Source organism: Dicentrarchus labrax, unplaced genomic scaffold (assembly GCF_905237075.1).
Source record: "Dicentrarchus labrax unplaced genomic scaffold, dlabrax2021, whole genome shotgun sequence".
Classification (NCBI taxonomy): Eukaryota; Metazoa; Chordata; class Actinopteri; family Moronidae; genus Dicentrarchus; species Dicentrarchus labrax.
This window is the reverse complement of record NW_026136720.1, coordinates 7,061,015-7,073,597: the sequence shown is the minus strand read 5'-3', so window position 1 is coordinate 7,073,597 and position 12,583 is coordinate 7,061,015. Positions and strand designations below refer to the sequence as shown.

The 12,583-nt window shown below is 45.5% G+C and overlaps 1 protein-coding gene across 4 annotated transcripts in view; it reads left to right on the top strand.

The window, feature by feature from the left end:
* Positions 1–8,691, top strand: part of dusp8a (dual specificity phosphatase 8a) — a 44,213-nt gene extending 35,522 nt beyond the window's left edge. For all 4 annotated transcript variants that reach the window (XM_051381904.1, XM_051381903.1, XM_051381905.1 and 1 more), the window contains 4 exons: positions 3,587–3,753; positions 3,857–4,016; positions 4,370–4,493; positions 4,846–8,691. In XM_051381904.1, coding sequence (XP_051237864.1) covers positions 3,587–3,753; positions 3,857–4,016; positions 4,370–4,493; positions 4,846–6,088 — 1,694 coding nt within the window. In that variant the 3' untranslated portion in view covers positions 6,089–8,691. The remainder of the gene's footprint in view (positions 1–3,586; positions 3,754–3,856; positions 4,017–4,369; positions 4,494–4,845) is intronic.
* Positions 8,692–12,583: the final 3,892 nt, after the last annotated feature.

Here is a 12,583-nt window from a genome sequence, read left to right as displayed (position 1 = left end):
ATCTCCGGGATTCCACTTCCATTCATCCTTCAGCTCACTGCATCGATTCACGAAGCAGGGTGACCCTCCCTCCCTCCATCCCTCCCTCCCCCCCTCCAAAAAAAACCAGAATTTGATAATGAAATATCTTGAACACACACTTTTCATCACTTTTCATCTAATAACCTGCACACTCAAAGTTGAAATGTGAATATTTAGTTAGTTGTGAAATGACTGATGAGCGGTGGGGGGGGGGGCACCGCTCGCTTCCAGCAAACAAAGCAGGCCTGAGTGCTCGGCTCTGACAGGGCAAGAGAGGAAAATAAGCAGTTGCATAAGTGATGAAGTGGGCAGAGGAAAACGGAAAAAGGAAGTCACCGCTGGCTAGCATTGCCGATGGCGACACAGTGCCCTCTTTCCCGGTTGTGTTTTTTTCTCTCTACCCGAACATTTTCTCTTCTTTTTTTTTCTAGAGTGTGTTCAGAATTGGGTTAGTCACATCCTGCCCAAGTACATTTTCCAGAAGTTAAAGACACATGACGTAGCAGTGCACAAAAAGATGATCTAGTCAACCAAAAATAAAAGGTTTGAAGAGTTTTTAAAAAAAATGAGGTTTTCTTAAAGGTTATTATTATTATCTCTGTTCAAGAGAAAAGGCGTCTCTGTACATTTTCAGATTACGCTGTAGGCAAGGACACAACCTGAGACAAGCCGCCTCTTGATAAATACTGGAGTTTGGTTCATATCTTGAGTTCAATGCAGCAGCCTGTTGGTCTCTGCTGATTATCATGCTGCGCTGAAGGTGAACTCATCTCTCCCAGTTGACTTTCTGATGTCATCTTCATGGACAGCTGGGCTGGTGTGTGTCACTGGGTATTTTCGGTGACCTCAGTGTGACTGTACAGTGTGTTTATGTGTATGCTCTGTGTGCTTAGATTGGAATGGACGGATGTGTCATCGTTGTCTTTTGGAGAATGTGAGGCCATGTCTCTTTGGGTTATTTGGTGCTCACTGTTGAGTGTGTGCCGGTGTGTTCGTGTGCCCTTCGGACACTGTGTGTGTTTGTGTGTTTTATTCCATCTTGATGGCTCTTAGGGGGACAAGATGAGCCAACTGTCATCAACATCAATGCCCTTTCTCGTCGTCCTGGCAACCTTAAGTAGAGTGGGGTCAGGTGACGAGGTGACAATAACACGCTATCTCCTGTGTGATGTGTGACTAACGTCCATTAGCGCCGGCCTGGTAAAGACTACAAGGAAGGTGTTTGTAATTGTGTTGACGTAATGTCACTGTAATGTAATAGCCCTTAAAAAGCAGGCCGGCACACTTAGTCCCGATCTCTTATCTCTGACTTCAGTCTACCTTCATGCCAGTAACCCCTTACTCACTCTGGCTCACCAGTCTTCCTGCCGTTTTGATGTTTATTCAACGCGAGATGAGGTCATCTCCCGCAATCGTGGCTGTAATTATTAATCTTGACACGCATGAGATCAAACAGCGCCCATATTTTTAGAAGAGTATTTACATTCATGTGTTCACTTCCTTTCACACACAAACACACTTTCTCTTCAGCGGTAAACACACACACACACACACACACACACACACACAACAAACGCTGTCTCCACTGTGGAACGTCCTGTCTTCTGTCCTTCTAACAACTCTCTAACAATGTTCCCGCACCGAAAAGGAAATGGTTGCTGTGTGACGTGAGGTCTTTCCTGTTGATTTAACTGTCTCCAGGAATATACCGCTTCCTCACACAGATACAGTATATATATGCCTGTGGTGGGGGCGATGTACCACCATTTATTTTCTTTGCCTGTGTGTGTGTGTGTGTGTGTGTGTGTGTGTGTGTGTGTGTGTGTGTGTGGCGTAGACTCCATACCAGTAGCTTGGGAACAGAGAAAACCAGGAAGAAACCCTTCAAAGAACTACCCTTCCTCCCTCTGTTTTATCAATTAGTGACACTGTAGCACCGCCCATAGGATCACTAGAAAGAAGCTCTGGTGGAAATTACACAGTGCCAGCAAAGTCTTAAGCCAAACTGTGACCTACAAATGGCTGTTTAGTCTACTCTAAAGAGGCCAAAAAGGTTAGATCATAGACACATGCTAGCGCAGCAGCCACCCCTCGGCCTCTGCTTCTTTGCATTAAGCCTTCCTCCCTGTATCTTGTGAGTTATCTGATCGCTCTTTCTGCAGCTATCCATCTACCCCTTCCCTCCACTCCACCCCCCCATGTGGAGCGCTGATGTCATTGCTCCGCCGGTTGCCATTAATAGCTGGAAACAGACAACCCTTCTTCGCTGTGCTCTTAAAGGGACAGTGCACTCGGAATAGCATTTGCTCATGAGCATGCACCGAGCCCTCAGAAGCTGTGGTGTTGTGAAACAGCGCGAAATACCAGAGCTGCTGTCCTCTGACCGTTTGCACAACTTTATGTCGCAGCTTTTTAGATCTCATATCTGTTGAGTACACAGTCCATGCTGCTGACACTGTGTGCTCTGTGTGTGTGTGTGTGTGTGTGTGTGTGTGTGTGTGTTGGCCAGCCGTTGATACATGAGTAGTGCATCTGGGTGTGTGTTACAACGGAAGGCAATGGCCTGCCTGTACTGTGCTGTGTGTGCTACTTTAGAACAGTGATGTAATGTCTCACTCACTCTCACTCTGTGACCGTGTGTGTGTGTGTGTTTGTGTGTGTTTGTGTGTGTTTGTGGTATGTCCCAGATTGGGTTAGGCAGGGCTGAACCTAGATTAGGTTCTAATCTCCTTTCTGGGGCTCAGGGTTTCCTTGAAGCATTCCCCTCCCTTCTACACACTCCTCAGCGAGGTCATTACCCACTCCTCAATACACGCGCACCTCACCCCCACCTCCTCTCGTTGGCCCCCACCCTGTAGTTATACAACCACGCTACTGCAGAGTAATGATGAGTGTGGGTATTTGTGTGTATATATGTGTGTGCAGGAGTTGGGGCAAGCAGCTCCTATGTGCTGTGTGTATGTAGACAGAGAATTACAGACAGTGAGAGTGAATATTGAGCATATGTCGACTGCAAGATTATGTGATCATGTCTTCTTGGAGTGTAACATCTTGTTAATGTGTGTGTGCGTGTGTGTGTGTGCATATGTGTGTGTGTTTGTGCTGCGCGGTTGTCAGGGGGATGTTACTGGGCCTCTGTCCTGGCCCTGCACCTGTGGCCTCTCTCATTCCCCCAGCCTGACGCAATGCACTGCTACAGGACATGAGCTCATGCAGGAAACAGAGCCACACACACACACACACACACACACACACACTATATACACATTTGCCAAAAGTGGAGCCGCCTGCCTCTTAAAGGGCCAGAAGCACACATTCCTGGCTGCCCAGCAGTTAACCTAACTTGCACACTGAAGCAAAGAGAGCCTCTTTTTTGCTCCTGTTGCACAAAGCAGGGCCCAGACATTGTAGCCCAGACTCACCTCTGAAAGGCTATAGAGCGTCCGTCTGCTCTGCTAATGGTGGTGCAATGTTCTTTGCAGAGTTCCCAGTGTGTTGTGTGACTGCTCTATGGAAAAGCATTAATGTACCTAACCAGTTCTCTCCTTCTCTTCTTTCTGTGCAGGAGGCTTTGCTGCTTTCTCCTCCTGTTTCCCCGGCCTGTGTGAAGGGAAACCTGCCACTGCTATGCCTATGAGCTTGTCCCAGCCCTGCTTGCCTGTGGCTAATGTAGGGCCCACTCGCATCCTGCCACACCTCTATCTGGGCTCACAGAAGGACGTCCTCAACAAGGTCGGTAGAATTGATTTTACTGTCACTGAAAGATAACTAACTTGTTTTTGTTACCTGGCAACAAAACATGACCTTGAACTAATTTTAATCTCGATCTTCACAGGATCTGATGGCTCAGAATGGTATCACCTATGTGCTGAATGCCAGCAACACCTGCCCCAAGCCAGACTTCATCAGCGAGAGCCACTTCATGCGCATCCCAGTTAACGACAACTACTGCGAGAAATTGCTTCCCTGGCTGGACAAAACTAATGAATTCATAGGTAAGAAGAGAGAAAATGTAATAAAACGATAGTGTGTTTGGATTGAAGGTGAAGATTAGCAGTAAAAAGCACAACTGCTACAGAGGGAAGTGTCTTTATAAGGAAGTAAATTCATCTTAAGTTATGAGTTGAAGAATGCCATGATATTCAATACAGCATATCCGCACATTGTCACAGTTAATAAACGTTCACGTGCAGCTGCGGTAACAATAGCATCAGGTATAACACATCCGCTCAGATGACCCCCCCATACTCATCCAGGAAATGTCAGTTTGCCTTCAATAGACGTTGATTGTCTCCGGAGACTTTGTGCTTAAGATGTGTATTCATACCTGTTTGTTCCCCCCCAACAGACAAAGCTAAGGTGTCAAACTGCAGAGTCATTGTGCACTGCCTGGCTGGAATCTCACGTTCTGCAACCATCGCCATTGCATACATCATGAAGACAATGGGCTTGTCATCAGATGATGCCTACAGGTACGCTTGCTCCTCCCATCCACCACCAGCTGAACTAAGGTGTCAGCCCCAGTAAAAAGGCAACTCACTGTTGAAAGTAATGCTAGACGATTTTCTCATCCTCCCCCCTCCTGTCGTGAGAAATGAAATTGTTTGATGGCTGCCACGTAACAGAGCGTGTACAAAAGGCTTTGCTTTGTCTTGTCTGGACAACAGTGGCACAGGATTATGTATTGTGCATCAGTAAAACTGTTCACACCCTACGACATCTAGGTTAAACCTTGGCCTCAGATATTACTCAAACAGTTCACAAGAGTAGCCTTGTTAAAACCACTTACCTGTGACTAATATTTTTCAATTCTCATCCTTGCAGGTTTGTAAAAGACCGAAGACCGTCCATATCCCCCAACTTCAACTTCCTTGGTCAGCTTCTGGAGTTTGAGAAGGGCCTGCGATTGCTGCAGATTTTAACATCAACCTCTGATGACAAGATCTCTGAAAACAACACTAAGCAATGCTCAGAGGTCAATGGAGTCAACGCAGGTTTTGAGATCAACGGTCACCGCAGCAACTACGACTCCTCTGTGGCAGAGCCGCACATCCCACCAGAACCCAAGCTGCCATCACCCACCTCCCTCCAGCAAGGCTTCAACGGCCTACACCTCTCCGCGGAGAGGATCATGGACACTAACCGGCTTAAACGCTCCTTCTCGCTGGACATTAAGTCTGTCTACTCACCTAACAGCCCCAGCCTGGCCCCCACACACTCTGAAGACGTCCCCAAGCTGTGCAAGCTTGACAGCCCAGGAACAGGCACCTCTAATGGTGTCTGCTCCCAGTCTCCCGTCCTAGACAGCCCCAGCTCCTCCGATTCACCGTTCCCCTCACCTGGCAGCGGGGGCAGCATTGGAGGTTTGGGGCTTGGAGGAAGTGAAGGAGTCCATCGGTCTGGTTCTTCCTCATCCAGACCCAGGAGAAAATCCAAACACTGCTCCGGTAGTTCCCCAAACCGCTCCCAACCACACCAACCTCCACAGTCCCTCAGCTTGTCGCTGGACAACAAGAGCCCCAGCCTGGATGAGAACCTAAAGGGCTCCCTGCTCCTGTCACTACCCTCCCTGCCCACCGTGGGGTCTGGGGTCATGTGGACCAAACACAGAGACACTGTTCAGGCCACCACTCCTGTCACTCCTGTCACCCCCACCACAGATGCCCCCTGGCACTTTGGGGCAGAGGAGGGTGGTAAGGGAGAGATGGAGCTAGGAGGAGGAGGGGTTGGAGTGGGAGAGGAGTCGTCGGTGAGGTTTGGGAGCAGCTCGGCGTACGTGGCGTTTGGGTGCAGCGAAGGTGTGCGGTTACGAGAAAAATCTCAGAGGGAGAAGCCATCCGCACCACAGACACAGAGAGACCACCGGGACTCCAAGTCAACATCCACAGTGACCATGTCCAACAGTGCAAACAACAGCGGGCCTGCGTCAGAGAAGCAGTTCAAGCGGCGTAGCTGTCAGATGGAGTTCGAGGAGGGCATCTCTGAGACGCGATCCCGAGAAGAACTGGGGAAGATCGGGAAGCAGTCAAGCTTCTCTGGGAGCATGGAGATCATCGAGGTATCCTGACAGATAATGGACATGATCCGAGCTGTCCCTTGGGGGCACAAGTGGATCTGGTTAGAGGGAGTACAAGAAGAGGACATATGACGGGGAGCGAAAGAGGCTTTTTTTCTGCTCCCCTCACGGACAGTGTTAAAGACTCCAACCGAGAGAAGGACAAATAGATTCACAAGCAGAGAGTTAATGTGAAAAGGTTAGCAAGCAAGCTAGCATTTGCACCTGGACAGACAGAGCCTGTGACGTGGTGCTTAGCAGACCATAACCATCCTGAACTCTCACACAAATCTGAAGAAAAGTCTGGGGGAGGGTGGGGTAAAGGGGGTGACTGTAGGTACTGGAACTCTTAATTTTACTGAGCTCTGTCACAGATAAAAAGAAACGACCCAGGGCAAGTGTCATGTTGCATCCTTAATATATAGAATACCCCTTTTTTGACAGAGTTCGGAGACAAACTGCTGGCCTGCGGTTAAATGTAGTGTGCTTCAGTGGGTGTATAGCTTGTGATTTGAACCAAGCCCTGTGTTTCCTCCCAAAGCTTCACCCCGGTGTAAGAAAGCCTCAGAACCTCGCACGGCTACGTCCAACCCCCCCCCCTTCCAAGTGGCTCTGCCTGCTACAGACTCTGCATAACAACATCAGCGACAATAACAGACTCCTTTACAGCACCGTCTCCTCACATCAACACAGCACACACGGCAGAGAGATCCCAAGGACTAAATCTAAAGGCGGTACTGAATCCAAACAATGAAGGATCCTCAGCATTTTGTTTGCTGAACAGACTTTGAGTTGAAGACTCTTAGCGACGGGCAGTGTTTTCCCCCCTAAAGCACAGTGTGTCTTTCCTGACTTTGGCTCCCTTGTTTTCAGTGTTAACAGCGTGATGGGACTGACATTTCGGGATGGTGGTGAGGGTTCGCTTTAACGGCCCTTTATAGACCCCCCCCACCCCAACCCCCTCTCACTGCTCCCAGTCATCACCTATGGTCACCACTGAGCATGCACCAGAAAGGCTGACTACAGACAGACAAATACTATATATACAATATGAATATATATAGCAATTTTAATGGACTTCTAATGGACTTTTTTGTTCAGTTATAGTTTTAATTTATTGTATTGGTTCATTCTGGTAATGAGAAATAATATAATGTTTTGTGGATTTATTTCCTTTTTTTCTTTTGTTGAATTATTATTATTATTATTATTATTATTTGCTGTATGGTATTTATGAACACACACAAACAAACAAATACACACATTCAACAAAATCAAGCAAGCAATATGTGCTGTTCCTTCTTTGGGGAGAGTGATGTATGAATTTGAAATGCACTTTTCTGCTTTCTGATAACCAAGTTCAGTTACCCCTCACACCCTGGCAACATGATACTCTGAAAACCAAGTGTTGAGTTTCGCTAGAACAAATACCAAGCCTCTGTTTTGTATTTGGAGGATGATACAGGCATCTCAGTAGTAACATCTATAAGAACAGAATCTCTGTTTTGACTCATCTGCAGTTTGTATTCATGGATTTATCGCAGTTGAGGGCTCAAGCAATTAAAGAAAAAGACTGTTTTGTTTGACCATGTGCAGAGGAAGACAAAGTAACCACACACACTCTGATCACTATTTTCTGCCAGTTTCATGAGGACTTGCATAACAACAACTATATGCAAACGGACACACACTCTTTCACATCTTTGAAATTTATAGACTCGCACGAGTGTCCTCTCCGAGCCAGCACCAGTTAATCATCATCATCATCGCACGTCCCACCAAAGCTGAAACCAACACACACACACACACCCTATACTGTATGCACTTACACGTATTTTCACACATGTAAAGCGTAGGCCCTACACACACCCTTTTGTTCATTCTCAGGGGATCTTTCAGTGAGCCAAGCCCGGCACAGGGTACACAGCTGCTGGTACATCAGCACAATGCATGTCCGTAAAGCTCCCTCGCTTTCTCTCTCTCTCTCTCTCTGTTTATTTTTATTTTTCGCTCTTACTTCTTATTTTCCAAAGCTTTGATAAAAACAGCATAACAAAATGGAAAGGAGAAAAAAGAGGATCTTCATATCTTGAGGTGAAAGAAAGGAAAACTTTGCTCTCCTGGTGCGAGATGGTTATTTATTTATGATGTAAACTGTGTTTATTTTTCCTTTGACCCTTGATTAGCTTTTTTCTCTCTGGTGATCTCTGACCTTTGACCTTGGGCTGCTGCAGCTACAGTAAGTTCAGATAGATTCCTATGTTCCCCCGATGCTCAAGCAACCTCTCCTCTCCTCTCCCTCCCTTCTCCCTATATTTTTAAGAAATGTTGTTAGAATTATTTATGACGTAATAAAGATGATGCAGGCTGTCCCATTTGCTAAAATTGTTATTATCAATTATTATTATTATTATTATTATTATTATTATTATTATGTTGTGTAAATAGCAACGCATCTAAGAACACTGATGAATTTAGATGAGTTTTTAAAAGAAAATCCTGATACCTTAGGCTGCTTGACGCAAAAATACCTCAGGTTCTATTGAAAGGCTTTTCCTTCCCCTGTACATGTTTTGTGAAAATGAGACAAAAATACAGACATGACAAAATACAAACTCCTCTCTGCTTCTTCTTCTTCTTGTGTGCTTGCATGGGGGCTGAACGGGGCTGGGAAGGGAATTCCACCAGACAGACAACAACACATTACGACATCGAGAGTCCAGGAGTCTTGCTATTGATTTTGTGTTTAACCAACTCCACTCTGACCACACAGCACAGCTTCATTGATTTTTTTGTGCCACGTGCTTCCATATGCTGATGGGATGGTGAATTATTTAAGAGAGAAGATGTTTTCAACATTACTTTCTAGAACGGCACGCCCGAGTTAATATGAAGTTTACACCGAATTATTACATTACATGCATTACAGTGTAATAAGACTGGAAGATAATTCCAAAACACAAATGTTAACAGTTGTGGAAGAAAGTAAAAGTAGAATTACCTGTTGCTGTTTCCTTGTTTCCAGTCTTTAATCTAAGCTAAGATAACCTGCTGCTAGATATAGATTCATATTAAGCTTACAGCCACGTGAGTGGTATCAATCGTCTCGTTTAATTCTCGGCAAGAGGGAAAATAAGAAATAATATTTCCCTCTTAAAGGTAGTGGAGTATCTACAAAGTAGCATAACATTTCAGTGTGTTATTAATTCATAACTATGTTTTCCCCAGTGTGTAATCACCTGAAAATAAGAATTTCCTTAGAATGAGCTGTCATGTTTCTACGGTAGCCCTGAACAGACAAACTGAACACTGGCTCGAGATACTGGTCCTTTTAATAGCATTTTTTTTGCCGCAGTTGCTCGGTCACTGAAAATGTTTTACATCCAGAAGTCAATGTTGGCTGTGTGACATTGTTAGCTCACTATTATCTAACAGAGGAAATAAACCAGGTAGATAAACCGTATCTCCATCAGTGATACAGTCCAAAGAGAGACCCCTGAGGCACACCTTTTACAGGAAAAGAAAACATAATAATATAGACCTGTGTGTGTCTGAGAAGAGATAAGGGACCTGTTAGCCACACCTCTGAGCAACATCACCCTGTTGTTCCCCGTCTTCTCTCAGATTGACTCAGTGTCTGGTATTATCCCTCTGCTTCCTCTTCTCACACTCAACACACATACACATGACCCCCCCTAGTTTCCTCACTCCACCTCTTCCTTATTTCTGGCTGTCTGTGGGCACAGGAGCGGGAGGGCGGCTGGTGAGGCTGCAGTGTTTGCCAATGATGTGATGTGTTTGAACAGTGCTTACCTCCAGGGGATGAGAGAATGAGGTGAGGTAGTGGTGTAGTGTGTGAGAAAGAGAAAGACAAAGAGAGGTATTTGCCCCCAGAGGACACAGAGTACACTGATGTTACAAAAAAACAGCGTCCCAATCCAGCGGGGGGCCAATTCATCGCGTCCCCTCAATGGGGGCTTGACTACAAAGGCAGTTTTGGTTTCGTGACGTCATGGTGGAATTTCACCTCGCGCAATCAAACAACATCTCTCGGGCAAACAAAGCACCCACAATTTGGTTCAATCTGTAGCCAGAACAACCGGCGTGTTGTTGTGGGACGGACGAGTGAGGTAAGGAGGAGCAAATCCTTTCAACACACATACACATGCAAAACCAGATGGCCCTTGGCCTTTTTCAGCGAGCACAATGCTGTCTTAATGAGCATTTCACTGAGTCCAATAGGAGACAGGCAGAAGTAATGACATTACCAGCATCTCCAGCTGAGTCCTTCTGCACTTCTGTGTGTGTGTGTGTGTGTGTGTGTGTGTGTGTGTGTGTGTGTGTGTGTGTGTGTGTGTGTGTGTGTGTGTGTGTGTGTGTGTGTGTGTGTGTGTGTGTGTGTTCATTTTATGACCATCATGGGAATTCCCCATGACAAGACCACCACAGTAATGGAATACATTGTAAATCTCACTTTCTCACTTTCACTCTCTCTAACATGAGCCCAGCATGCTGGTGTGTGTATTTATCACCTGGATCATAACGGATAATCCTTTCACAATATGCTTCCTCTGTATGTGTGTGTGTGTGTGTGTGTGTGTGTGTGTGTGTTTGTTTTTCAAGGTGCCCTCAGCTCGTATTATATGGATCTGCATCTCGGGTAACTGCAAGTCTACAGTCTCCCCTCCACTGTGCTGAAGTCTGCACTTCTATGCAGGTTTCTTGTTGCCAATGTACTGTACTCCTTCAGTGGACAGAAATAGCTTTCTGATGCAAGTTTTCATAGTTTGTGTTTTGTTTTCATTTCTATCCTAACTCCTTCTTTGGTTTGTGTGTGTGTGTGTGTGTGTGTGTCTAGATATGGGATCTATGTTTGCATTCACTGACAATATATATTTCCATGTGTATTTTTAGCAGGGATGTGCATCTTCATCACTGAGGCTGATGTGATCTCAGTGCATTACCATTAGGGTGGTTGTGTTTCAGGTGGTAAAGCAGGTCGTCCAGTAATCAGAAGGTTGTAGTTCAATTCCCAGCTCCCCCAGTCCGGTCAAGATACTGAACCCAAATTGCTCCCAATGGCTGTGCTGTCAGTGTGTGTGTGTGTGTGTGTGTGTGTGTGTGTGTGTGTGTGTGTGTGTGTGTGTGTGTGTCGTGTGCGTGTGCGTGTGCGTGTGCGTGTGCGTGTGCGTGTGTGTGGTGCGTGGCGTGCCTGCGTGTGCGTGTGTGTGTATGGGTGAGCTCAGTATCATTGTGAGCATTGATTGAAACCAGAAAAACGTAATTACAAAATACAAATCCATTTACTAACAATCCAATACATAACTTATCATATGATAAGTATAGATATAATATGATATCAATATTCTACCCTATTACGATGCAGTGGGATTCGACACTGTGCTATACGACGTGATGCAAAATAAATTATGCTTGCAATCCAATATGGTACAGATGGCTTGATTTTATGTCTTTGGTTGTTCTTAAGCAGTTAGAGAAACAGTTTAGAGAGGAGGACTCAATTTAAATAAAAAAACTATTGGTCACATTTCTCAGGAGTCTAACCCACGGCCACTGCAGCAAGGAATCGGCCTTGGTAGGTAATAAAGGCATAGGGCCTCTACCAATAATTATATATAGAAATAAATCTGATTTTACAGATGCAGAGATGTTAGAAACGGCATGTCTTGTGTTGTCTGACCAACCATCTAAAGATATTCAATGTACAGTGACACAAAAGAAGAGAGAGAAAGGCAAAAGCAAATGAAGCTGGAATGTGAAACAAAGTCACATTTGTCCTTTATTTTGTCTCCTTTCTGTGTATGTTTGCATAAATGTGCTGTTTGCTGCTTTTCCATACAGTTTGTGTGCGTATAGATGTGTCTTCATAACTGTATTTGTATGTGTGTTTGGATACAACCTGCCTACATGCACGTGCACACTGTATGCACTTGTGTATGTGAATGACTGAATGTTTAGTGTTGGCATGTTGATGTTTCATGCCGGCAAAGCTCCTTAAAAATTGAACAGAAAGTCTGACACAATTGTACGTGCATGTGTGTTGCATGTGTGAAAGTGTGCACATGTGTGAGTGTGTATTCTCCCTCTCACATTGGCTGATGGGTACCAGACGTATCCATGCTGAGGGGCTGCCTGGCGCCTGGTCCCAGGCCGTCTATATGGAAACAGTTAGGAACAGTTAGCAGGATACGGCACTCTCTTTCCGCTTTTCCACTCGCACACACACATATTTTCACAGAACATGCCCACTTTCTTCTTCTTCTTCTCCCTGTGTTGCTCCTTTTCGCACACTTTTATCTCAACTCATTACACACATTTACTGCTCGAAAGTTGCGTCAGCACAGCATTCCACACTTTTCCACGCGTCACCAAGGATGACTGCCTCCAAACAGAATTTCTTGCCCTTTTTTTTCCATGGAAAACTCTTGTCCTTATATAACCCTGTAGTCTGGCAGCCTGCTTGTCCTACTATTTCTCTCCGTCTGT